This window comes from Gorilla gorilla, chromosome 7 (genome assembly GCF_029281585.2).
Source record: "Gorilla gorilla gorilla isolate KB3781 chromosome 7, NHGRI_mGorGor1-v2.1_pri, whole genome shotgun sequence".
NCBI classification, from domain to species: Eukaryota; Metazoa; Chordata; class Mammalia; order Primates; family Hominidae; genus Gorilla; species Gorilla gorilla.
This window is the reverse complement of record NC_073231.2, coordinates 99576680-99601826: the sequence shown is the minus strand read 5'-3', so window position 1 is coordinate 99601826 and position 25147 is coordinate 99576680. Positions and strand designations below refer to the sequence as shown.

The following is a 25147-nucleotide window of genomic DNA, read 5'->3' as shown; positions in this document are numbered from 1 at the left end:
AAAAGCCCAGCTGACTCTTTTCTTTGGAGAGTCAGTCAGGGAATTCTCTCCCTCTTATGCCTTGGTGTAAGCTCCAATGAAGCCTTGCCTGGGAAAACTTTTTTGGCCTCATGTCAATTTCTATTGCATTGCATTGGGAGCCCAAGAACCTATCGCTGTTAACATTTGAGTTTACACTTTTTGGTCTTCTCCTTAAATTCTCTCTCTCTTTAGAGTTTGTCTTTAGATCCTTAGGTCTTCCTCTTGCTGCTTCCTTCTGTTTTATATACCTGGGATTGGATGGTACCCAGGGGGAAAGGAACAATAAGCAGAAGGACATCCTGTTTTACATGGGGTCTTGCCCCATTCACTAAATGGATTCTCCTGAGATTTGTGATCCAAAGCTCCAGCAGTAAACCAAGAGATTTTATCCAGTATTCTTTCTACATAACTCCTTTCTGAACCTATAACTTTGACAGATTGTCAGTCAAGACCCCAGAGACAAGACTCCCATTTAACTCAGGCAAAAAACTATCCAAGTTGGAATTTGGAGGTCCTGTTCAGTTCTGTTTACCATAAATCATTTAATTCTGTTGAGTCTCTTGAATCTAACTTCTGTCACACACAACTGACCAGACCAAGCTCCTTTATTTGATCAGCAGTGTCCAAACTGTGCTCCAATAATCCCTAGGAGTTTTGTAGTTGCATCTCTGAAGACCACTGCAGGGGACAAGTTGGCAAAGAGCATGAGGGACATCAGGGAAACATGCTATCTCGCTTTCTTGGTGTTTTACTACATGTCTTGCTTAATGTTTATATGTATATGTATATGTGTGCTAATTTTTTCTACACAACATCCCTACTATTGTCATCTTCATTTGATACATGACGAAATTGAGGCACAGAGAGATTCAGCAACTAAAGTGATATAGCTGGCAAGTAGCAGAGTTAGGCTTGGAACTATGATATTCTGATTTCTGAGCCAACCTTCTTGATTTCTAAGTTATACTGGAGTTTACTATGTGCTGGGGATTGTGCTGAGTGTTAATGATTTCATTCATTTTTCATGACTGCCCTGTACCGCGGGTACTATTATCTTTACTCTTTTGCTTTTTTAAAAATTTTTTTATTTTTGAGACAGAGTCTCACTCTCGCCCAGGCTGGAGTGCAGTGGCGTGATCTCGGCTCACTGCAACCTCCACTTCCCGGGTTCAAGTGATTCTCCTGTCTCAGCCTCCCGAGTAGCTGGGACTACAGGCACGTGCCACCACGCCTGGCTAATTTTTTGTATTTTTAGTAGAGACTGGGTTTTACCATATTAGCCAGGATGGTCTTCATCTCCTGACCTGGTGATCTGCCCGCCTTGGCCTCCCAAAGTGCTGGGATTACGGGCATGAACCACCACGCCCGGCCTTATCTTTACTTTTTCAATGAAGAAATATAAGGAATTTGTTCACAGTCATTAAGTGGCAGAGCTGTATTCACACTTGGGTCTGCCTGCCCTGACAGCCCACTGTCTTAATCTCATTATACTCACATCTTCCTGTGTGTAATGACTAGTGGATTGTGTGTGCTTTCTCCTCTGCTAGAATGTAAGCTTTTTGAGGAAAGAGGACAATATCTTTTTAATCTTTGTCTTTCAGGAGCCTTAGCAAGGTTCTTCTTCTTCTTCTTTTTTTTTTTTTAAATGGAACTGTGATACAGAGGACTTAGCAAGGTTCTTGACTTATAGTCAATGATGCTTAATAAATGCTAGATTTGTTACCTACACAACAGGTGGATTTGTTAGCTTGGAAGGTGACAGTCCAATGATCACAACCAAAGCGGATTTAACAAGGGGATTTCATTACTTGCAACAAGTAAGGAGGACACTGGGGATAGTTCCTAAAGCAGTGCTTCTCCGAGCAACAGTGAAAATAGTGCTTTTACTGGGCTGGTTAGCTTAGTCATTGTATGTACAAGTGGAGTAAAGGCAGCGAAGACACAATTGCCGATCATGCTTCTACATACGTTGCATGTATAGAAAATGGTGAATAAGCTCTTTCCTGGGTGGGGATTTTAGCAGGATTGTAAGGGGAGTTCACCAAAGTTCATCTTCACTCAGGCATTTCTGGATCCAAATGTTTTGGTTTTTGTTTTTCTGGGGCTGGGCTTCTTCCTAGAACTTTTCTGAAACAACAAGAATGCAAGGTGCAACAGTTACAAGTGGGTACTTTTTCACAGTGCATACCCAAAACCCAGGACCTTGGGTTACAAATTGACTGGAAGTCAAGGTATGGAGGCTCTCAGAGTAGAAATCAAGGCATGAGTTGAGAAGATAAAGGTCCCAGGAGTTGAGAAGATTAAGGAACTCCGAGACCAAGTGATAAAAGGCTCTTCGTGTGGATGCTGAAGACCTAGGAAGGGCAACTGAAAACTCTCTGACACCAAAGTTGTCCAAGAAGGGTGGGTGGCGGTGCAGTGTGGCAAAACACCCGGAAGGCTAATTATCCAAGCAGAGTCACAGAATGGCCACAGCTCAGTGCGGCCACCATGTTTAGGGGCTAGTCTTCTGTTTTTCCATTCGAGAAACTTCATTTTCTCTTGATTCCCCAAAATGATTAGGTTTTCATGCAGACACACCAAAGGCACAAGAAACTGTTCAATAACCAGAATATCATGTGATTATGCTCAAATTACCTTGATCAGAATTTTCTTGTTCTGATTATAATGGTATGACCATCTAAGAAAGGCAAGGGGCAGACTAGAAAAGACATTCAGGCCGGGCGCGGTGGCTCACGCCTATAATCCCAGCATTTTGGGAGACAGAGGTGGGTGGATCACTTGAGGCCAGAAGTTCAAGACCAGCCTGGGTAACATGGCGAAACCTCGTCTCTACTGAAAATACAGAAAAAATTAGCCAGGCATGGTGGCATATGCCTGTAATCCCATCTACTCAGGAGGCTGAGGCACGAGAATCCTTGGAACCCAGGAGGCAGAGGTTGCAGTGAGCCAGGATTGTACCATTGTACTCCAGCCTGGGTGACAGAGTGAGACTCTGTCTCAAAAAAACCCAAAATGGAGAGACATTCAATATAGTGTCCTCGCTGGAGAAAGTCTGTGTGAATAGAAGGAGGATGGTCAGCCCAGAACAATGAAGGAGGCCATGGGAGGCTGGAAACGCTGTCAGAGCTTGCTCAGGGGACAGAGTCTCTCCTGAGCACACTTGGCCAGGTGAGTCCTACAGTAAGTGGTCATTAAATGATGACTGTTAGTTTTGTTAAGATGAGTGAGGATGTCTCCAGGGAGCCTTAACTGAGAATCACCTTTTGATATTAGGTAACTCATGTTCTATTTCTTAGAGTATTGCTTCTGTATTCTTGTTTAAAGGAGTCTGCTTCCGAGGACAGAGTCCTCTTTCTGTGCAATACAGAGTAATGGCTTCTGCAGGCAAACAAGCCGCGTTCAATTTTGCCTGGCTTTTGTAATCCTCTATGCCTCAGGTTCCCTTATCTGTAAAATACGAATAATAATACTACCTACCTCCAAAAGTAGTTGTAAGAATAAATTGAGATAATGTACACGTCCTGGCACACAATAAATTCTCAATAAATGTTAACTTTTTTTTTTTTTTTTTTTTGGAGACGGAGCTTTGCTCTTGTCGCCCAGGCTGGCGTGCTGTGGCACGGTCTCGGCTCACTGCAACCTCCTCCTCCCAGGTTCAAGCGATTCCTCTGCCTCAGCCTCCTGAGTAGCTGGGATTATAGGTGCCCGCCACCACACCCAGCTAATTTTTGTAATTTTAGTAGAGACAGGGTTTCACCATGTTGGCCAGGCTGGTCTCGAACTCCTGCACTCAGGTGATTCGATCGCCTCGGCCTCCCAAAATGCTAGGATTACATGTGTGAGTCACCATGCCCGGCCAATAAACGTTAACTTTTAAGGTCCTGTTCCTGAGACTGCAAGGCCAGGACCAAACTATGGATTATCAAGGTAAATGATATCTAGTCAATGAGCCTACCTCCTCAGAGTGACATCCTCTGCTTCTGTATAGATCACCTTGACATTTCAAACAAATCACAAATACTTATAATAGTCTCACTTATTTACATATATCTGAGACATACATATTTACTGAATGTTTCCCACAACCCTAAGAGGTAGGTACTAGGAGTATCCCCATTTTACAGATGAAGAAATTGAGGCACAGAGGGGCTAAATAATTTGTCCAGTGAGTAAAAGATGGCTCTGATTTGTGTTAACTATCTTTTTATTTACTTATTAAACTACCTCTTCTTTCTTATATCATTAAAGAATGAGTATTTTGCAGTGAGAAAGGGATCCACAACTCACTTTTTCTGTCATCTGTAACAATGTTTTTAAAATGTACTTTCTGCTTAATGAGCTTTCAATCCATCCACAAATACATCAAGTAGCTATACAACGTGGTGGGAAACTTTGTTATTTGCAAATGATAAAACCAAACACAAGGTTGTTCACCAGCTATTATGTAGCAGGCATCACAGAGTACACCTGTAATAGTGCTTTTCCATTACTGAAATTTCAGTACTGGCTCATCTGTTCTCGTTTCAAAAATCCAGAAGATGGGAACAAATTTATAAAGACACTTCACAAGGTTATTTATATCTATAAAACCGACTAAGCATGCATTTATTAAGCCCCCAGGTGTTGGGATTGTACTTGGCGAACATCTAAGGCAGTAAAAGTACCTTTTCTGTGGTATTCTAGGGTCTACAGGAGCTTTTTTATTTTTGTTTTGAGATGGAGTTTCACTCTTTTGACCAGGCTGGAGTGCAGCGATGCGATCTCTGCTCACTACAGCCTCCATCTCTCGGGTTCAAGCGATTCTCCTGCCTCAGCCTCCCGAGTAGCTGGGATTACAGGCGCCCGCCACCATGCCAGGCTGATTTTTTTTGTATTTTTAGTAGAGACGGGGGTTTCGCCCTTTGGGCAGGCTGGTCTCGAACTACTGACCTCAAGTGATTCGCCCGCTTCGGCCTCCCAGAGTGCTGGGATTACAGACGTGAGCCACCGTGCCCGGCCACAGGAGCTTTTTAGAAGATGCTTTACGCCACACAGTAATGCAACACTAAAAAGACAAGTCGCCTTTTCTCTGCTTTTGCATCTCTTTCCTTAACTTCTGGAAATCTTTAAAGTTTGTCCGCCGTACTTCGACAGTTGTCTACCGAAGATTCTCAGCACATCTACCGGCTGAGCCCTGAATGTGTCTCTGAATTTCTCCCGTTGAAAGTCGAGGTCCCTGGGCTGGGCAGAATCTGGGCATGCGCAGAAGCTCAGCCAACCCCGGGGCTCCGCCTCCCCTCCTCTAGCGTGGGGAAACGGGTGAGCGGCAGCGCGCGTGCGCAAGCGTGGTGGTGGGTTACGCCTGGAGAGCGCATGGGCAGATAAACCGTACGTCCGTTTGTCCGGACCGGAGGGGCAGTGGGCGCCATCTTCTTCTAGGCTCACTGAGGGTCTACCTGTTTTGGGGAGGCTGCTGCGACGAGGAGTTCCCTCAGCCTCCGGCCTTGTGTGTCCGACTCGGCAGCAGTGGTGTGTGTTTATTGCCAAGTGCGAAGCAGTTCCCCTCGGGGCGCCGGGGGTGGGGAGGGCTGGGCGACCAAACCGGAAGAACGGGGAAAGGCGGGACCGGCGGCCGCGCCAGTATCTAGCGTAGCTCCTGCCGTTAGGGCACCCTCTTTTCTTGCTAAAACACCGACTCTCCCTTTCCTGTCAGCTTCCATGTGGTGGTGTATGTGCGCTTCCCAGGGATCTTGAGAGTGAAGATCTCGAAGGATTTCATAGGTATATTTTTTTCTTTGCTATGTCATCGTAGTCAGTGGTGGCAGAAAAGCGCTGCAGGCCCAGCTCGTTAGGCTTGAGAAGGGCAAGTGTTTTCAGTTAGATTTGGGGGCAGTTCACCCTCTGGCGAGTTAGGGTGGAATGTTTGCCCTTGAGACGGCGTAACGGAAAGGCACGGAGGTTGGGCGGTCCAGGTTAATTTGAAGGCTGATTTTGGCTGAAAGTCTGGCGACAACATCGGATCCCACGTAGCAACTTTGGCCTGGCGCGAAAGAAGGAAGCTGTGACCCCTGGGAGTTGTGGACAAAGGCTTTGGGCTGTAGAATCGATGCCTTCGGATGATTCCCGTTTGAGGATGTTGGGAGAAATCCTGTGCCATGTGGATTCGTCTTCATTTACAGTTCTTCCTAGGGACTGTGGCTCTCATTGGTCATTCCTTTGGTTTTTATTTTAAACATCTACATTATAAAAGGTGGATCATCGTAAAGAATAATTATGGGTTGGTGTAGATTATTTTCTGCAGGGGAAACTCACGTTTAGAGTGTGAATATGCTACATCATGACCTTGGGCTTTACGAAGTAGTCGCAGAGTTAAAAAAAATTCTCTCCCTCACCATATCTGGAAAATGACTTTTTCTTCGCTAGTTAAAAATCAAATGGATCTGATGAGATATTACTTATTCAAATTCTGTCTCCCTCCCGTTTCCCTCTCCGTATCCCCTTAAGTCTTGATTAGAAGAGGCACCTTACGTATTGTTTAGTTACAATGGTGATTAAGTGGGATGAATCGTTGGATAAAAATAGCAGTTATTTAAAATGCGCTTTAAATTTCACTAACTTACTCTTAAGTGACCTTTTAGGGACCCACTCTTCTTTTCGTAGATATTTTAACAGATTATTGTCTTCAAATGAACACAAAGGCACAAAAATACTTTTTGCATTCATAACTAGAAAAACGCAAAATTTTAATTGCAGACTACTTGAGGGTAATTTTCGTGTTTTGCTTTTGTGTAATTTAGTGTGTTAAGAGTTGAATTTCTGGAGAATTTGCTTAAGGAAATATAGCATGTTGGAACCACAGAAGTGCCCATTTTGAGAGCTGGTCTCTTACAGTTGGTCTCCAAGGTGTGTTATTGTAGAGGCATAAATGGTACATTACCCTACTGTCTCAAGGGCAGAGAAGTTTAAGCATTAGTTTTGTTTAACTGTGGCAAATGAGAATAAACTTTTTAAATAGTCTGCTTGAATTGGAATTCATCAGATTTGTGCTCATGAAACTACTTAGTTAAAAGATAGTTTTTAAGTGAGGTAGGATAAATTACTAGAGTTTTTTTGAATTTGAGATATAATTATTCCTTGAAACGTCTCTAATTTCTCTTGTAGATGAATTAATGTTCCCAGGGTAAATCCCTTTAAAATTTTTTTAAAAGCTTAGGAGAGACAAGAATATGTATAGCTTATGGTGCTTTCTAAAATATCTTAAAAGAGTAGCTAAGCCAATTTGCATAGGAGGGAGTCTTGGGACTTTAATATGGATAAAGTAAGTATTCCAGAAGCCATTTGTAGTTTTTGTTGAAGTGTTAGTATGGATATTGGTTTGTTGAAGAAAATAGGCTTTTTTTCTTTTTTTGTTACTGTGCAAATACTTTAATAGCAAACCTGATTAATATTTTTCAGATGTAGAATGTGTGAAGTAATTTGATGTCTTTGCTAGTTTAGCTTCTGGTTAATCTACGTACCCTTTTTTAAAGGAAAACAGACCTCAGTGAATATATCTTCAGACCCCCACTTTGGGGAACAGTAGTACTTAAGTGTAAGTACTGGATTCTGGATTAACGCAACATTTATTTGTACATTAAAAACATGTAAATTACTCCAGGCGCAGTGGCTCATACCTGTAAATCCTAGCACTGTGGGAGGCTGAGGTGAGCTGATTGCTTGAGCCCATGAGTTCCCTACCAGCCTGGGCAACATGGTGAAACCCTGGCTCTACAAAAAATACAAAAATTAGCCGGGTGTGGTGGTGCACACCTGTAGTCCCAGCTACTTGGGAGGCTGAGGTGGGAGCATTGCCTGAGCCTGGGTAAGTCGAGGCTGTAGTGAGCCAAGATCGCACCAGTGCACTCCAGCCTGGGTAGCAGAGCAAGAGAGACCCTGTCTCCCCCACCAAAGAAAGTGAGTGTAAATTATAATTATTTATTTGGCAAGTCTTCATGAAATAGTTTGGGTATCCCTGAAAGTATTAAATGCAAACTTCTTTAAAAAAATACATTGAGATTTTTCAGTAAACGGGTAATCCCAGTATTCCTAGTTAATTTTTAATTTTACTTTTCTACATCATCATTTGGGTTTCCTTAGCAGAGTGCAGAATAGTTGTTTGAAATGGAAATCTGCTATTGGCATTATTAATAAGATAAATAGCATTTTCTGTTTGGCTTGAGATGAATTGTAACAGTTACTATTTTTGCAGTAGAAGTGGTATTGAGATTTTTACCTTTAGGGATATTGTAGTATTTGCCTTAATTATACTGGCTTCATGAAATTTGGTTCTGTGCTTGGATGTATGAGCTGTTTATGTAGACCTTTAAATTGTATCCAAACAATAGCCCATAGGTTTGGATTTATTGTTTTAAAAATTGATTTTTGAATTTCAGGCTTTGCTGTTTTATTCATTTATTGTGTAATTTTGAATGGTTGCCTTAATTTGATTTGGTCTTATGTTTTGAAAGGGAGGAGAACAGCACGAGAGTTGGATGTAAATATGTACTAGATTTTTGGATTTTCATGTGGCAAAATGATTGAAGGTCTTTTTTTCTTTTTTTTTTTTTTTTTTTTGAACTTTGGGTATTGAGATTTTACTTGTAGAACAGTTTTTTGAAGTAGATGTAAAACTTGTGTACAGCAAAATGTATAGACCCTAAGGATAGAATTCAGTAAACCTTGATAAATTTATACACCCATGTAACTACTGCTGCATTCAAAATATATAACATTTCCATCACTCCTTTCTTCATGCTACTTCCAATCAAGGAGCAGTTGTTAAATTTTCGGCAAGTTTCAAATTTTTAAATAATTTTTATGTGTCTATTTGGATATTGTATCTCCTTTTTGCAGAAGGATGATTAATTTCCCCTTGGAACAACAGACCATTTTGTAACACCCGTAATTGTGGTTCCTTATTCTGCTTCACTTTTGATAGGTAATTCTGAAATGGATATCCTAATCTGGCGTTGTTTAAGATAAATTACAGGGTTCAAGGATTAATTATATTTCATTTTCTTTCCACAGTTAAGTTGCTTTTACAGAATTAACAGGTCTCCAAGAAATTTTAAAAAAGGTAAGATATCCAGAGTTTAAGGCTTTTTACAGAGGCTCGACAAAAAACATGTGAAGTAGAATAGTACATCTGGGTATCCATGGCTTCTGTTCTTTTTTTTTTTAAAGACAGGGCCTCACTCTGTCCTCCAGGCTGGAGTGCAGTGGCACAGTTGCAGCCCATTGTATCCTGAAAATTTCAAACTGGGCTCAGGCAGTCTTCCTGCCTCAGCCTCCTGAGTAGCTGGGACTACAGGTGCATGCCACCATGCCCGGCTAATTTTTTCTTTTTAGAGACGGGCTCGCTCTGTTGCCAAGGCTGGTCTTGAACTCCTGGCCTCAAGCGATCCTCTTGCCTTGGCCTTCCAAAGCCTGGAATTACAGGCATGAGCTATCATGCTGGCCCTGGCTTTTGTTCTCTGTGTCTGGCCAGTGGTAGGCAATTTATTATCATGAGCAGAAATTATATACTAACCATAGATGACTTTTCTAAATATGTAGAATTCATTGCAGTTGATAAAATAATCTGCAAAGCTCTCATGTTTCAGTAGAAGATAAGATTCTAAATGAGTCTGAAAGTAGTTTGGTCTTGTGAAGCAGCATTTGGCAGACTTACAAAGGAAGATTTGATATTTTTGATGTTCCTATTGTATAGAATAGGTGATACGAAATGTTTCTTCAAGGTAGTTGGTTTATTTGTATTTTTAGATGGGAGAAAGTTTATCCCTTGTTTTCTTTAATAATTAGATACGATCAGTATTTTCGTGAACTTGTATCTTGTTTTCATTTGTAAATGTTGAAGGAAGCAGGAACCAGGTAATTATTAAGCTTAGTTTGGGCTAAGGTACTTCAAAAATAAGACTTGCTATTATGTGTACCTTTTTGTCTGCAGGTCATTATTGCTGTGGTTTGAGCTCAGCATGGCTGTAGTCATCCGTTTACTGGGGCTTCCTTTTATTGCGGGGCCTGTGGATATTCGTCACTTCTTCACGGGATTGACTATTCCTGATGGAGGAGTGCATATAATTGGAGGGGAAATTGGGGAGGCTTTTATTATTTTTGCAACAGATGAAGACGCAAGACGTGCCATAAGTCGTTCAGGAGGGTTTATCAAGGATTCATCTGTAGAGCTCTTTCTTAGTAGCAAGGCAGAAATGCAGAAGACTATAGAAATGAAAAGAACTGATCGTGTAGGAAGAGGGCGTCCAGGATCTGGGACATCAGGGGTTGACAGCCTGTCTAATTTTACTGAGTCTGTTAAGGAAGAAGCAAGTAATTCTGGATATGGCTCTTCAATTAATCAAGATGCTGGGTTTCATACTAATGGTACAGGACATGGTAATTTAAGGCCAAGAAAGACAAGGCCATTGAAGGCCGAGAATCCTTACTTGTTTCTACGAGGTTTGCCTTACCTAGTAAATGAAGATGATGTACGTGTCTTTTTCTCTGGTTTGTGCGTGGATGGAGTAATTTTCTTAAAACATCACGATGGCCGAAATAATGGTGATGCCATAGTAAAATTTGCTTCATGTGTTGATGCTTCAGGAGGTCTTAAATGTCATAGAAGTTTTATGGGTTCAAGATTTATAGAAGTAATGCAAGGATCAGAACAACAGTGGATTGAGTTTGGTGGTAATGCAGTTAAGGAGGGTGACGTTCTTAGGAGATCTGAAGAACACTCTCCACCAAGAGGAATTAATGATAGACATTTTCGAAAACGGTCTCATTCAAAATCTCCCAGAAGAACACGTTCTCGTTCCCCTCTTGGATTTTATGTTCACTTAAAAAATCTGTCCCTCAGTATTGATGAAAGAGATTTAAGAAATTTCTTTAGAGGTACTGATCTGACTGATGAACAGATTAGGTTTTTATATAAAGATGAAAATAGAACAAGATATGCCTTTGTGATGTTCAAGACTCTGAAAGACTATAATACTGCTCTGAGTTTACATAAGACTGTTTTACAATATCGTCCAGTTCATATTGATCCAATTTCTAGAAAACAAATGCTGAAGTTCATTGCACGTTATGAAAAGAAGAGATCAGGGTCACTAGAGAGAGATAGGCCGGGACATGTTTCACAAAAATACTCTCAAGAAGGTAACTCTGGCCAGAAACTGTGCATCTATATAAGAAATTTTCCATTTGATGTTACAAAAGTTGAAGTGCAGAAGTTCTTTGCAGACTTTCTTCTTGCTGAGGATGACATTTACTTGCTTTATGATGACAAAGGTGTTGGTCTGGGAGAAGCATTAGTGAAATTTAAATCAGAAGAACAGGCCGTGAAAGCTGAACGTTTAAACCGACGAAGATTCTTAGGGACAGAGGTGTTACTAAGACTTATATCTGAGGCACAAATGCAGGAGTTTGGTGTAAATTTTTCCTTGATGTCCAGTGAAAAAATGCAAGCTCGCTCACAGTCACGTGAGCGAGGTGACCATTCCCATTTATTTGACTCAAAAGACCCACCAATATACTCAGTTGGTGCTTTTGAAAACTTTAGACATCAGCTAGAGGACTTGAGGCAACTGGATAACTTCAAGCACCCCCAGAGGGATTTCCGGCAGCCTGACAGGCACCCTTCAGAAGACTTCCGACACTCCTCAGAGGACTTTAGGTTCCCCCCGGAGGACTTCAGGCACTCCCCAGAGGACTTCAGGAGACCTAGGGAGGAAGACTTCAGGCGGCCTTCTGAGGAGGACTTCAGGCGCCCTTGGGAGGAAGATTTCAGGCGCCCTCCGGAGGATGACTTCAGGCACCCTAGGGAGGAGGACTGGAGGAGGCCCCTTGAGGAGGATTGGAGGTGGCCACTGGAGGAGGATTTCAGGCGGTCTCCCACGGAGGACTTCAGGCAGCTCCCCGAGGAGGACTTCAGGCAACCCCCTGAGGAGGACTTCAGGTGGCTCCCAGAGGAAGATTTCAGGCGGCCACCTGAGGAGGACTGGAGACGGCCCTCAGAGGAGGACTTTAGGCGGCCTCTTCAGGGAGAATGGAGGCGACCACCCGAGGATGACTTCAGGCGGCCCCCAGAGGAGGATTTCAGGCATTCCCCTGAGGAGGACTTCAGGCAGTCACCCCAGGAGCATTTCCGGAGGCCACCTCAGGAGCATTTCCGTCGGCCACCCCCAGAGCATTTCCGGAGACCACCTCCAGAGCATTTTAGGCGGCCTCCCCCAGAGCACTTCCGGCGGCCACCCCCAGAGCACTTCAGGCGGCCACCCCCAGAGCATTTCAGGCGCCCGCCCCCGGAGCACTTCCGGAGACCGCCCCAGGAGCATTTCAGGCGGCCGCCTCAGGAGCATTTCAGGCGCTCCCGAGAGGAAGATTTCAGGCACCCACCAGATGAAGACTTCAGGGGCCCTCCTGATGAAGACTTTAGGCACCCTCCTGATGAGGACTTCAGGAGCCCCCAGGAGGAAGATTTTAGATGCCCTTCTGATGAGGACTTCAGGCAGCTCACAGAGGAAGACCTTAGGGAAGCTCCGGAGGAGGACCCTAGACTTCCTGACAATTTTAGACCTCCTGGTGAGGATTTTAGGAGCCCGCCTGATGATTTTAGAAGTCACCGTCCTTTTGTGAATTTTGGTCGCCCAGAAGGTGGCAAGTTTGATTTTGGAAAGCATAATATGGGAAGTTTTCCTGAGGGGAGATTTATGCCTGATCCAAAGATAAATTGTGGTTCAGGTAGAGTAACTCCTATTAAGATAATGAATCTTCCATTTAAAGCTAATGTGAATGAAATTTTAGACTTTTTCCATGGTTACAGAATCATACCTGATTCAGTTTCGATACAGTATAATGAGCAAGGCTTACCTACAGGGGAAGCCATTGTTGCTATGATAAACTATAATGAAGCTATGGCTGCTATTAAAGATCTAAATGATAGGCCAGTTGGGTCCCGAAAAGTTAAGTTAACTTTGCTGTAGAGAGAGAGCATTTCTAAATTCAGTTATCTTCCTTGCAGTATTGATGGAGTAAAATACATTTGTTTTAAAAAAGTTTTTTTTTAAAATTATCTAATGAAATATTTTATTTTTGACCTGTGAATAGAACAAATGTAAATAGTAGAATGTGAATCTGGTTTTCTTTTGCTTGCAAATTGCCATTCTTTTTTTTTCTAATTTAAAATTACACATGCTTTTTTTTTTCTTTGATGGGGAGAAAGAACTAATTCCCTGAGTTCATTCATTTTTGTTGATGTCATCGGTAAGCTTCAAGACTTATTGAAGTAGAGTTGTATTTGGGGAAGATACATTTTATATTCACTTTTTTTTTCTTTCTGTAGTCTACATCTTTTACTCAAACTGTATAAGGAAATAGTGACCGATTGTTCAGGTTTGGCATTTTCATTGCTACCTGCCTGCAGAATTAATGCCCTCTTCCTTGTCTAAGATATTACTGTGTTAAGTGTCCTGTTAATTATAAATAGTTCAAAATGGACAGACTGTCAACTTGAAATTTGCTTATGTAAAAAGCTTAAGTGATTCTTAGGGTTTCCATGTTCATAACTTTACAAAGTTTTATAAAAATAAAATTGCAACTTAATAGAGCTAATTAACTTGTATTTGTATAAAAAGAAAAAAGAATTGCAGCTCGATATTGTGAAGTTTTTCAATAACTTCATTAAACCATATTTATGATGGGAGGGACTGGACATTCTATAGTAATAATGTATAGTGCTGTGTATAATTCCATGGTTTCTTCAACATCTTATCAACCAAGTAAAATTAATACAAGATACGCAAAAGATAGTAAAATAAGAATCTAATTATAGGTGCAAGGGGACTCAGGCTTATGCTGGAAGAATCTGACAAATGGTATAGTTTGTTTTTCTAGGAAGAATTTACTGATGAGTCACATAACTTGCATGTAATATTAGGTTCTCATTTTTTAGCTTCGAAACTTTGTGTCCATGCAAAGACTCTATAACTGTTAAGACTTGTGTGGTTGAATTTTGACTTCTTTGATATTCAGCATTTAGTGCATACATTTTGCAGCTAGGGAATTTGATTTTCTATACCCATAATAATATTTATGGCTAACATTTATTAGGCACTTACTATGTGCTAGGCACTGTAAGCACTTTACATGCATAATCTCGGTATTCCCTGTGAGTACAGGGTTAATTATTTACCTCTATTTCACAAATGAGATAATGAAGTGGGATGAAGTGCAAGGTTAAGCAACTTGCTTGAAGTCATAGGTAGTAAATCATGGGGCCAATTTTAACCCAGACAGACCACTGACTCCAGTTCATGCTTGTGCTGCCTCACTTTTTTAAGTGGTATTTTTAATTAGGAAGACCATGCTAAAGATACTTTCAAGGATAAGTGATTATTTTCTCACTTCAATTGTTGGTTTAAAATTAGCATAAATAGGTAAAACCAGCATGCTCAAACACTGAGCTCAAACATTAACATTATTAATAAAAAAAAAACGAGTGACTTTAAAAGTTTCTTTCTATCCAGGGTTTCTCTTGGGATACTCACATTGTATATTACTGGCTTATATTTCAAAATTATTCATTTTATTCAACATGATTGACTTTGGTTGGCCTTTTATAATTTACATAAAACATAATTTTCCTCAGTTCTGTAATCCCCATTTTTCCCCATTGAGTAAATAATACAACTAAATTTACATATGGTAATTTAGACATTTAATAGGATATTGCATAGGTAGAATACTTTGTCAGTACTTAGTTACTACCTATATGTATTTTTGTGTTACTTTTCAGTGATTTAAAGAAATCTAACAGAAATCTGCTTAAATTTGTTTTAAATAGTGAATATCCTGCTCGCTATAGAATGAATAAACAGGTAAATTTGATATGAAAAAGCACCTCAGTATGATTCTTTAAAGTATAAGCTTGTAAGTAGCTAGGATAATGTTAAATTGTTTGGAATATCCAAACCAAGCACAATGAAGAAAGTAGAAATGATATTTTTAATTGAGCAAAGATTGTATAGATGGTTCATTTGGTCACCCATTTTGAATAATATATGGAAAGTTAAAAAATGCTTCTCAGATACAAAGGAATAAAGCTAAGATGAAGCTTAACGTGAGGGATTACTTACTGTGGAATTGCATTTCAAACTGGGCTGAGGTGGGATGGTGGTGGTAGATAAGAGGCCAGCTAGAGTAAACATAAGCTTTGTAGTTTTATTATTTTAAGAGTCAGAGTCTTGTTCTGCTGGCCAGGCTGGAGTGCAGTGGTCTGATAATGGTTCACTGCAGCTTCTAACTCCTGGGCTCAAGCTGTCTTCCTGCCTCAGCCTCCTGAGAGCTGGGACTACAGGTGTGTGCCACCTTGTCTGGCTAAATTTTTTATTTGTAGAGACAGAGTCTCACTGTGTTGCCCAGGCTGTTCTCAAATTTCTGGCCTCAAGCAATCCTCCCTCCTTGGTCTCCCAGAATGTGTTGGGATTGCAGGTGTGAGCCACTGTGCCCAGCCTTGTATTTTGATTTTTAAATTAATTTATATGAATATTTCCTTTTACTCTATATCAGGGCTTAATATTTTTACACTTCATTATAAAAAGTTGATTACAGAAAGTGGTATCTTCTAGTTGGGAGCCATCTTTGCACATCTCTCTCCAACTCTGCCTTTAGTGATATGTCAATAACAAATTGGCCATGGCAGGAGTATTTTACACCATGGAAACTGATAAATGCAGCAAATCAAGGAATTCCCCTCCTGTTGTCCCCTCAGAAAGCCAGCTTCCCAGCACCTCATCAATTTCAAATATAAAAAAAGAATAGTAAATTTTCATGTACACATCACTCAGCTTCAGTAATTGTCATCTCATAGCCAGTTTTTCCTCTCCTGTCCTCAAGGTATACCAGGTACACTGGAGGTGTATTCTCTAGCCTGATACCCAGTGGCATTTGTCTTAAAGCCAAACATTTTTGTCTAGAAATTATCTAAAAAAATGTAGATCATGTCTAGAAAGTCAATCCCACAACCAAGAGATAGGTAAAAATGTTAGGAGTGCATTTCTATTAATTTACTGAGATCACCGTTAAGAGCAGTGATTCTTGATCCATATATCAGCTGTTAAGTAGTGACCTTGCTGCCTCTGTTTTTGCAGTAAATATTAGCTGTTGTTTATTGAGCTGTATTAGATACTATATGATGTATAATTATGTATGAATTAACTATCATTTAATTCTGATAATCCTAGTAAATGTACTACAGGTCGAGTAGTCCTAATCTGGTAATCTGAAATTTCAAATGCTCCGAAAATCACAAACTTTTTGAGTGCCAACATGATGCTCAAAGAAAATGCTCATTGCAGCATTTAAGATTTCAGATTTTTGGGTTAGGAATGTTGAACTGGTATAATGCAAATACTCCAAAATCTGAAGAAATCCAAAGTCTTAAATACTTCTGGTCCCAAGCACTTCAGATAAAGGATACTCAATTTGTATTCCTATTTTGGAGATAAGAGATGGAGACTTACAGGCTGGGTTGGTTGGACTGGTTGCCTGTTTTTTGTTGTTGTAGTGGAAGCTAGGAATGGTTTTTCACATTTTTTAAGTGTACTTAAGTCTTACATGGTTACATAGTTACCTGTATAATAGTCTTGAATTTGCCTCAACCCACGAAGAATAACAGTATGTGCTATCTGGCCCTTTAAGAAGTTTGCCAACCTAGGCTGGTCTAAATAATGAAAATTTTACATTAATGAAAGTATTTTCATGGATAGTATTCCTTTTGTTCTTAGAATATTTCTTTGAGGTAGGCAGAATGTATGTTTTATTCCAGAATTACTGTTTTACGCAGTTTTAACTTTACAAATAAGGCAAATAATGCTCAAGAGAAGTTGCTATTTAGTAAGCGGCAAAATAACAACTCTGTTGTTTTCCCCCGAAGTACAACCAAATTTAAATACTGAGTGAGGAAGCAGTAAATATCCAATGATATCTTGAGTTTCTTAAGAATATCAATTTAGGGTTTTAAAATGTTTTAAATGTTTTACAAAAAAGTACTGAAACAACTTTGTCACTTAGGACTATTCTCAGGAAGGAGTGCTTTGTTAAGAACAGAGCCATGAATGACAAAGACAAAAGCTTTCTAGAAAGTCTTTATTTTTCTGTTATGAATAATTGCATTTTCTAATTATCCCAAATGATTTTATAAATTCCGTAACTTTTATATGCCTGCCTGGGATCCATGAAATAAAAGTATTCCTTACCAAAACAGAAGCATCAGATACACTGAAAGGCTCAATGTTTTATATTTTCAGAAATAAAAGTGACTGTATACCCTTTTATTAACTATATGGTAGCTTGGTAAAATTTTTATAGAATTTTTAATGATCTATGGTGTTCTATGATGAGGCAACATTCCACCAAATTAGCCTTCCAAAAGTTGCAGTATCATGTATAATTATGACAGCAGTTTTGTTTTAAAACCAGAGTCAGATAGAATGTGGCTTTTTTACAGCTGAAATTTATGCCTTATGTGTATTCATAAAACATTGATATCTTAGTGTCACATTATCTTTACTCTTTGATTATACTCTTCTTGAAAAGTAAATTTACTTATCAAAAAATGATAAAGTTTTAGGGAAAGTTAAAAAAAATTTTTTTTCTTAAGGCTTCATGGAATAGAATTCCATGAATCAGAATGACTACATAAGACCCTTTTCTGGTAATGAAAGCATGGAGTCTTAACCAAAAAGCTAAGCAGAATTGTTAGATCTTTTGGTTTCTGTCATAATGTACTATTGGAACTTCAAGTAGATATAGTACATTAATATGAAATACTTTTAAATACACCATCTTTAAAAAAAAAGGCACTTACACAAAAATCATGTAACACTAGGTAGGATGTTGAAATAACTGGTATGCAATATTTTTTAAAGCCTTCATTTTTGGTCAGCATAAGTTTCCTTTAATTATTTTTTTGTTTCCAGTTGGACTTCACTTTGAGGCTTAACATAGCAAAGTGAGTATAAAGTTCTACAATTTAGTCATTGTGGATTTCATGTCATTTATGATGAAAATGGAAATGTGTAGTTTACTTAAGAAAATTTTCTTCTTCTGTAACATCTAACTCTTCATCCTCATCATCTTCTGCTTGTTGATCCTTTCTTAGTCGACAAGTGGATACCTGTTAAAAGTTAACACACTTTTTAAAATAAAAATACTAACTTAAAAAAATTTTACATTCTTGGTATATTTTTATGCTATTAAAGAAAAGGGCACACAACAAATATTTCAAAAAAAGTCCATGTCATAATTTTTAGTAGTGAAAATTCCCTATGAATTTTAAGCTCAGAAGCCAGTTTTTTCATTCATCATATTTTTTTGAATAAAAATGTGTAAACAGCCATTTGATTTTAGTTGGATAGCCATCAATACTTCAAAAACATTAAAAGTATAGACTCTATATTATGAATGTTAAAAATAAATTTTGGGTCACAAAAACAGCATTTGAGAATCATAAAATGGATGGCAAAAATAGAAGGATATTTCAGCTAGGCAGTGGGACAGAAATACTGATGTAAAAGTAGTGTGATTTAAATGGAATGAGTTGAGAATCTGAATTCACCAGTTTTAAGTTGCCTGACTGCTGCCACGTGGGGCATATTGCTTAAAACTTCTCTGAGGGTGATTATATCTAACCCAGGGGACATTTGGGAATGTCTAGAGACACTGTTGTTTGTCACTATTGGGGCTGTGTGTTTATGTGTGCTACTGGCATGTTGTAGGTAGAGGCGGGGGATGCTAATATCTGCTTAATGTCGTCACAATATACAGGACAGTATTCCGTCCCCTTCTTACTCCCTGGTGGGCCCAATTATTTGTCCCAAAGTCAGCAGTGCTGAGGTTGAGAAACCCTGGGATAATGCATTCTGAAGTGCTATACAAGTGTTAGCTAAGGTAACATTATTAGTTGTAGTCAAAACTTTATATGGACTATAAAAGTAAATTTATGGAATTTATGTTCAAGGCACTTAATGCCGGAATAATAAAAATATAATTGGGTTGGGGGAGAGATACATACATATAAAACAAAATAAATGCTTACAGGAGAATCAAATGAAAATATAAAGTATGGTATCAAATTTACCTAAAAGTTGTATCTTGAAAATAAGTTTGTTGAATTTTATATTCTGAAGGCTAGATATGAAAAGGGCATAGCTCTCTAGATCAGGGTTTGGCAAGTTGTGGCCCAGCCAGCCTCCTGCTTTTGTAAATAGAATTTTATTAGAACACAGTCATACTGCTTTATGTGTTACTTACAGTTGTTATTTATAGTTGTTGGGGTAGAAACCATATGGCCCACAAAGCCTAAGAATGTTAGTCTCCACATCTTAAAGAAAAAGTTTGTCAGCCCCTGCTCTAGATACTGGGAAACTCAAGCTTTCTGGATATAGAAAAAAATGAAATGATTTCTGTGTTCAGTAAAAGCCCTTTTTTAGTATAATTTGGTATTTAACTTTATAATTTAATGAGATCCACTAAGTTTTGATAGTGAGATTTAAACCTAAGTTGGACTTCAGAATCTGCTCTTCATATTATAGCAGATAACACATCTGCATTAGCATTCTTTTGTCTTTTCCACTTCTGCTCTCAAGTGTTATGCTTTAGAGAGTAATATGTAATTACAGTATAAAAGATAATTAAGAAATAATAGAGCTGCACTTAATGCAATCTTCTGTCATTTTATAGAAGAGTAGAAATAGGTCCAGGGGAGGATAAGTTACCGAGGTGATATGACTGAGGGGAAACATTTTTAGAACTCAACAATTCCAAAGGCAGCAGCTCAAATTCCTTTAGAGTACGGTTTCTTGCTCACCTGTCCTGTTCCAGATACACACTTAGCTGACAGTGATCTCTGAAGAGGTGACTTTGAATTTGCTCTTACAATATCTAAACGAGATGAATAATCTGGTGCATACAGAGAATTTCGGAAAACCTATTGTAATGATAAAATAGCATTATAAAGTAGATGCTAAACAAAATCAAGACAGTCAAATTAAGTTCCTTAGTTAAGATTTTTTTTTAAAGAACAACTCCCCCCAAATGGACAAAATTCCAATTATTGTAAATGTAAAAGAAAAAACAACAAAAATAAGCTAGAAAGATGAAAGCTAAAAATTCTATTTGAACTATGTAAGATGATGACAGATATTAAACAGTAATTAGTCATGAAACAATCACTTAAATGCTTTTGCCAGGAGAACTGCAGAAGTTGAGACCCTCAAAGAGCATGCAAGCTAGTAGGGAGGCTGCAACTCATACCTTTGAATCTTTCTGTTCTGCATATTCTCAACTCTTACCAATTTAACTCTGCAGTACTGCTATGAAAATTACATAAGAGTAAATTGGAACCACTATAATTTATGGATTCCAACCTTACTAGGATCTGGAATGCCATGACTTGTCAGTTCTCTTTCCTTAAGGCACTATTTCCAAATGTTTACCACTCTTAAGCCTTTCTAGCTCCATCTTTTCTACCCTAACCCCCCCATTTCTCTATATAGACTAATAGGTAAGGTTATCAGATATGAATCTCTTGAACTTTCCCCCTTTCCCTCAAGCTTTTCACCCCTCCTTTTCCTTCTTTCTCTTTAAAAATACCATTCTGATTTATTTCCCATGTGCATTTTTCCTTTAACCAAAACTTCAAGCCCAACCAACAAAAGCTTTTGTTGTCCACAGGTTCCCTCTCCTAAAAAACAAGCTCAAGATCAGTCTCTTTTTTTTTTTTAGTTATCTCAAGGTATAACTACTTACAAAACTTTCTTGAATATTCGACTTCATCTCCATTTTCTTTTTAAAAAAATTTCTTTTCCATTTATTTATCAACAAACTACAATTGAGCTTTTCACCTCCCACTAAAATTGCTCTTGCTCACATCACCAAGGTCTTGTTTTTCCTCTTCATCCTCACTGACCCCCTTCCTGAAACTTAAATGCTACTAAACTCTTTCATTGTCCTGGCTTCTCTATTTCTTTACATCTCCTTTTCTACTACTTATACCTAAAATATTTTTAAAGGGTTTCCTTTAGGCCACTTATTATATATAAAAACAATGCTGCTGCACACAGTGGCTCATGCCTATAATCCTAGCACTTTGGGAGGCCAAGGCAGGAGGATCACTTGAGCCTAGGAGTTTGAGACCAGCCTGGGCAACATGGTGAAACCCCATCTCTCCAAACAAAAAAACAATCAGCCAGGGGTGGTGGTGCATGCTTGTAGTCCCAGCTACTTGGGAGGCTGACGCAGGAGAATCACTTGAGCCTGGGAGGCAGAGGTTGCAGTGAGCCAAGATCACGACACGCCACTGCACTCCATCCTGGGCAATAGAGTGAGACCCTGTCTCAAAAAAAAAGTTTCTCTGAAAGATCTTATCTACACTGTTAATGACTACCCTTCAACTAATCCCCTGACAAGCATACCCTGTGATAGCTGTATTCATGCTCCCAACTATCTCCTGCTCTAGACCAGCACTGTCCAGAAGAACTTTCTGAGATGATGGAAATGCTTGCTGTTCTGTACTGTACAGAAATGTAGCCACTGGCCATGTGTGGCTACTAAGCACTTGAAATGTGGTTCACGTGGCTGAGGAGCTGAATTTTTAAATTGAACTTTAAATAGTTATATATGCCTAATGGCTACTTTACTAAACAGTGTAGCTCTAGATTAGCTATTACAATGAAAGACATTATCTTTTACCTAGAAGACCAAACTATAAGCCTGGGCATTCTCCCTAAATTTCTCACCTGACACTTTGGGAGGCCAACACAGGCAGATCGCTTGAGCCCCAGGAGTTCAAGACCAGCCTGGGCAACATGGCGAAACTCCATCTCTACAAAAAATATGAAAATTAGCCAGGCATAGTGGGATGTGCCTATAATTCCAGCTACTTGGAAGGCTGAGGTGGGAGGATCACCTAAGCTCAGAGGTCAAGGCTGCAGTGAGCCGTGATTGTGCCATTGCACGCCAGCATGGGCAACAGGATGAGACCCTGTCTTAAAAAAAATTTTATATATATAAAACTTATACATTTCTCACCTGAGGCACTTCTCTTTTATTGACTCTACATACCCTTCACAGCTTACTTTTTATTTAAGGCCAAAATATGTTATTGCTCTCTTTAGACAGGGACCCACTCTGTCACTTAGGCTGAATTGCAGTAGTGCAGTCATAGCTCACTGTAGCCTCGAACTCCTGGGCTCAAATGATTCTCCTGCTTCAGCCTCCTGAGTAGCTGGGACCACAGGGGTACTCTGGCTAATTTTTTCACTTTTTGTGCAGACAGTGTCTCGCTATGTTGCCCAGGCTGGTCTCAAACTCCTGGCCGCAAGCAATCCTCCTGCTTCAGCCTCCCGTAATGCTGAGATTACAAGTGTGAGCCACCACGCTTGGCCTCTTTCTCTATTCTAAAACTTTTTGTGGCTCTTGACTGTAAATGCAGAACCTAAGTTATACTATGCCTTTGCAATGCTGGTTCCTTAGCCTAGAATTATAACAAACTGTCCTTCAAGAATTACTTGTCCTTCAAGAACAATGTAAAACGCCATCTTTCTTCTGCATTCCCCTATTGTCTGAGTAGCACCTACTGTTCATACCCTCAAGTACTGCTTTTAACTCAGTGTTTTGTAATTGATTACATTATCTGTCTCAATGAGTCTTAAGTTCTCTAGACCAACGGAGCCCTGTTTTATCTATGCATCTCCTCCCTGGCAAATAGAAGATGTTAATTAAATTCACTTTTGCCAAATGAATGACGTTAACAGTTAAGTTGCAAACATAGTTAACATCATTCATTTGGCAAAAGTGAATTTAATTAACATCTATGGGGGGGAAAAGGAGACCTAAATTAGGGGATGGCTACACATTCCTTTAAGAGAACTTCAGGACATGGAAGGAATCAAGGATAAAAGACAGAAGGTGAGACTTGTGTTTTAAAGTAATTCAGGGGTGCTAATTAGGTTAACAGGTTACCAAGGACCAAATTCAATTTTGGTGCCAGACATGGACCACTGACATCCTGGTATGACATAAAAATGCAATGACTTGGGCCGGGCACCGTGGCTCACGCCTGCAGTCCCAGCACTTTGGGAGGCCAAGGCGGGCGGATCATGAGGTCAGGAGATCGAGACCATCCTGGCTAACACGGTGAAACCCCATCTCTACTAAAAATACAAAAAATTAGCCAGGCGAGGTGGCAGGTGCCTGTAGTCCCAGCTACTCAGGAGGCTGAAGCAGGAGAATGGCGTGAATCCGGGAGGCGGAGCTTGCAGTGAGCGGAGATAGCGCCACTGCACTCCGGCCTGGGCGACACAGCGAGACTCCATCTCAAAATAAATAAATAAATAAATAAATAAATAAATAAATGCAATGACTCATTAATCAACTGGTATTTGGAGGAGAAACATTTTTCTTAAAACATTAACTTTTCTAGCAAAGATGGAATTTAAAGTGGGAAATGGAAAACAATATGTAACCCTTGGGATACAAGTCTATACCAGTTAAATATTTATTACAATTAACATTTTACTCCAATTTATTGGCAATAATGCATTTTCCAACATGGTCCAAGATCTCTTCTAAGAGCAGTTCTCAAGATCTGAATGTGCTCTGAAGTTAATACAGAGGTGACCTGACAATATTTTTTTTGTGTGTGTGAGATAGAGTCTCACCCTGTCACCCAGGCTGGAGTGCAATTGGCACGATCTCAGCTCACTGCAACCTCTGCCTCCCAGGTTCAAGCGATTCCTTCCATCTCAGCCTCTCGAGTAGCTGGGATTACAGGCACGCGCCACCATGCCTGGCTAATTTTTTATATCTTTAGTAGAGACAGAGTTTCACCATGTTGGCCAGGATGGTCTCGAACTCCTGACCTCATGATCTGCCTGCCTCAGCCTCCCAAAGTGCTGGGATTACAGGCATGAGCCACCGCGCCCAGCTGACAGTACTTTTTATGTGAAGAACAATTAAGATGGTTTGTGATATAACTGGAGGTGCCTAACTACAAAACACTGGCTGCAGCTGGAATAAATCTCAGCGGTTCTTACAAAGCATGGACTATCTGGAAGAATAGCAAGTTATTTCTGTCTTTTTCTGCATGTTTTCTTTACTTCTTTCCAAGAAACCTGTATTTACAGGATCCTTCCTCTTGGTAGGTACCTGTTTGATATTATATCAGTTACATCAATTAGTTACTTCCCCTGGTCCCACAGTTCTCTCCAGACTGTTCTCTCCACAATAATGGCATAATAATAGCTTATGCCCGTGGTTCATTGAACACATGCTCGTGCCCTATACTATGCTGTTTTGTTTTTGTTTTTTTCCATGACATGCCATGATTCTCAACTGTGTTGTTTTAAATACACTGTTCTTTCTTCACAACAGTCCTGCCTCAGGACCTTTGTATATCTATCTATGCCCTCTACCTGAAAGTTTTTGCCAGGCATCCTCCCATGCATCCCTCAAGATTCTAAGAAATCACTCTGATTCTCCAGACTATTTGTAACCCTCCATCACACACAACACTTTTTTTTTTCTTTATAGGACTGGTCATATAAAAAATCATTACACAGGTTTTAATGTCTGAATTCCCTGGTAGATTTAAAGTTACTGCTTTGACAACTTGGACTGTTTCTTAGAATGCTACATCCTTTACACTTAGAATGGTGCTTGGTGCATATGAGGTGCTCAATAAACAGTTGTTGAACAAACACTATATGAGGTAAGTACTACAGTATCTCCATTTTAGAAAGGAGGAAGCTGAAGAGCGAAGAAGTTAACTTGCTCAGTATTACTTCACTAGAAAGTAGGGGAGTTGATATTAAAAAAAAACATCTACCACATATTCCTGAGACCTTTAGTTTTACATAGAGCTCTTCTCCCACAAACTACTTAGATGGCTGATTAAGAGTAGTGGTAAAAAGTTATAAAGGAAGTGGTGTGACAAAAAAATATCTAGGACCTCTGGGATGAGAAGGAAAACCTTGTGGACTGAAGGGCTTGAAGGACTTTAAGGTCAGTTAACAAATGGTATGTCAAAGGTATTATACAAAGAAGAATG

At 39.7% G+C, this 25147-nt stretch overlaps 3 protein-coding genes across 11 annotated transcripts in view; 1 reads left to right on the top strand and 2 right to left on the bottom strand.

Moving 5' to 3' along the window:
* Positions 1-1803: 1803 nt before the first annotated feature.
* Positions 1804-6176, bottom strand: LOC129524017 (uncharacterized). Its single transcript, XM_055348233.2, has 3 exons — positions 5931-6176; positions 5150-5709; positions 1804-2148 (listed from the first exon to the last, which is right to left on the bottom strand). Exons 1-3 carry the CDS (start codon positions 6174-6176, stop codon positions 2076-2078), a joined length of 879 nt encoding a protein of 292 aa, XP_055204208.1. The 3' UTR covers positions 1804-2075.
* RBM12B (RNA binding motif protein 12B) lies at positions 5351-13650 on the top strand. 8 transcript variants are annotated; one of them, XM_019032545.3, is made up of 4 exons: positions 5351-5532; positions 5717-5784; positions 9070-9118; positions 9989-13650. In XM_019032545.3, the coding sequence occupies exon 4, from the start codon at positions 10017-10019 to the stop codon at positions 13020-13022; it is 3006 nt and encodes a 1001-aa protein (XP_018888090.1). In that variant the 5' UTR covers positions 5351-5532; positions 5717-5784; positions 9070-9118; positions 9989-10016; the 3' UTR covers positions 13023-13650. The 8 variants fall into 8 exon arrangements, with proteins under 8 accessions (XP_018888090.1, XP_018888089.1, XP_018888091.1 ...); XM_019032544.4 differs by lacking the exon at positions 5717-5784 and having other exon boundaries at positions 5383-5532; XM_019032546.3 differs by lacking the exon at positions 5717-5784 and having other exon boundaries at positions 5404-5550.
* Positions 13651-17165: 3515 nt separating this feature from the next.
* The window catches only part of CIBAR1 (CBY1 interacting BAR domain containing 1), a 28847-nt gene continuing 20865 nt past the window's right edge, over positions 17166-25147 (bottom strand). For both annotated transcript variants that reach the window (XM_055349386.2, XM_055349387.2), the window contains 2 exons: positions 19907-20026; positions 17166-18214 (listed from right to left, as the gene is read on the bottom strand). In XM_055349386.2, the coding sequence (XP_055205361.1) occupies positions 18122-18214; positions 19907-20026 (213 nt within the window). In that variant the 3' untranslated portion in view covers positions 17166-18121. The remainder of the gene's footprint in view (positions 18215-19906; positions 20027-25147) is intronic.

Coding starts and splice junctions, on each gene's coding strand:
- LOC129524017 (XM_055348233.2), bottom strand. CDS start 6,176: ATGAAGACGAATCCACATGGCACAGGATTTCTCCCAACATCCTCAAAC. Junction 5,710..5,930: donor TCCGTTACGCCGTCTCAAGG/GCAAACATTCCA, acceptor GGAAGCTGACAG/GAAAGGGAGAGTCGGTGTTT. Junction 2,149..5,149: donor TTCGGTAGACAACTGTCGAA/GTACGGCGGACA, acceptor TTGTTGTTTCAG/AAAAGTTCTAGGAAGAAGCC.
- RBM12B (XM_019032545.3), top strand. CDS start 10,017: ATGGCTGTAGTCATCCGTTTACTGGGGCTTCCTTTTATTGCGGGGCCT.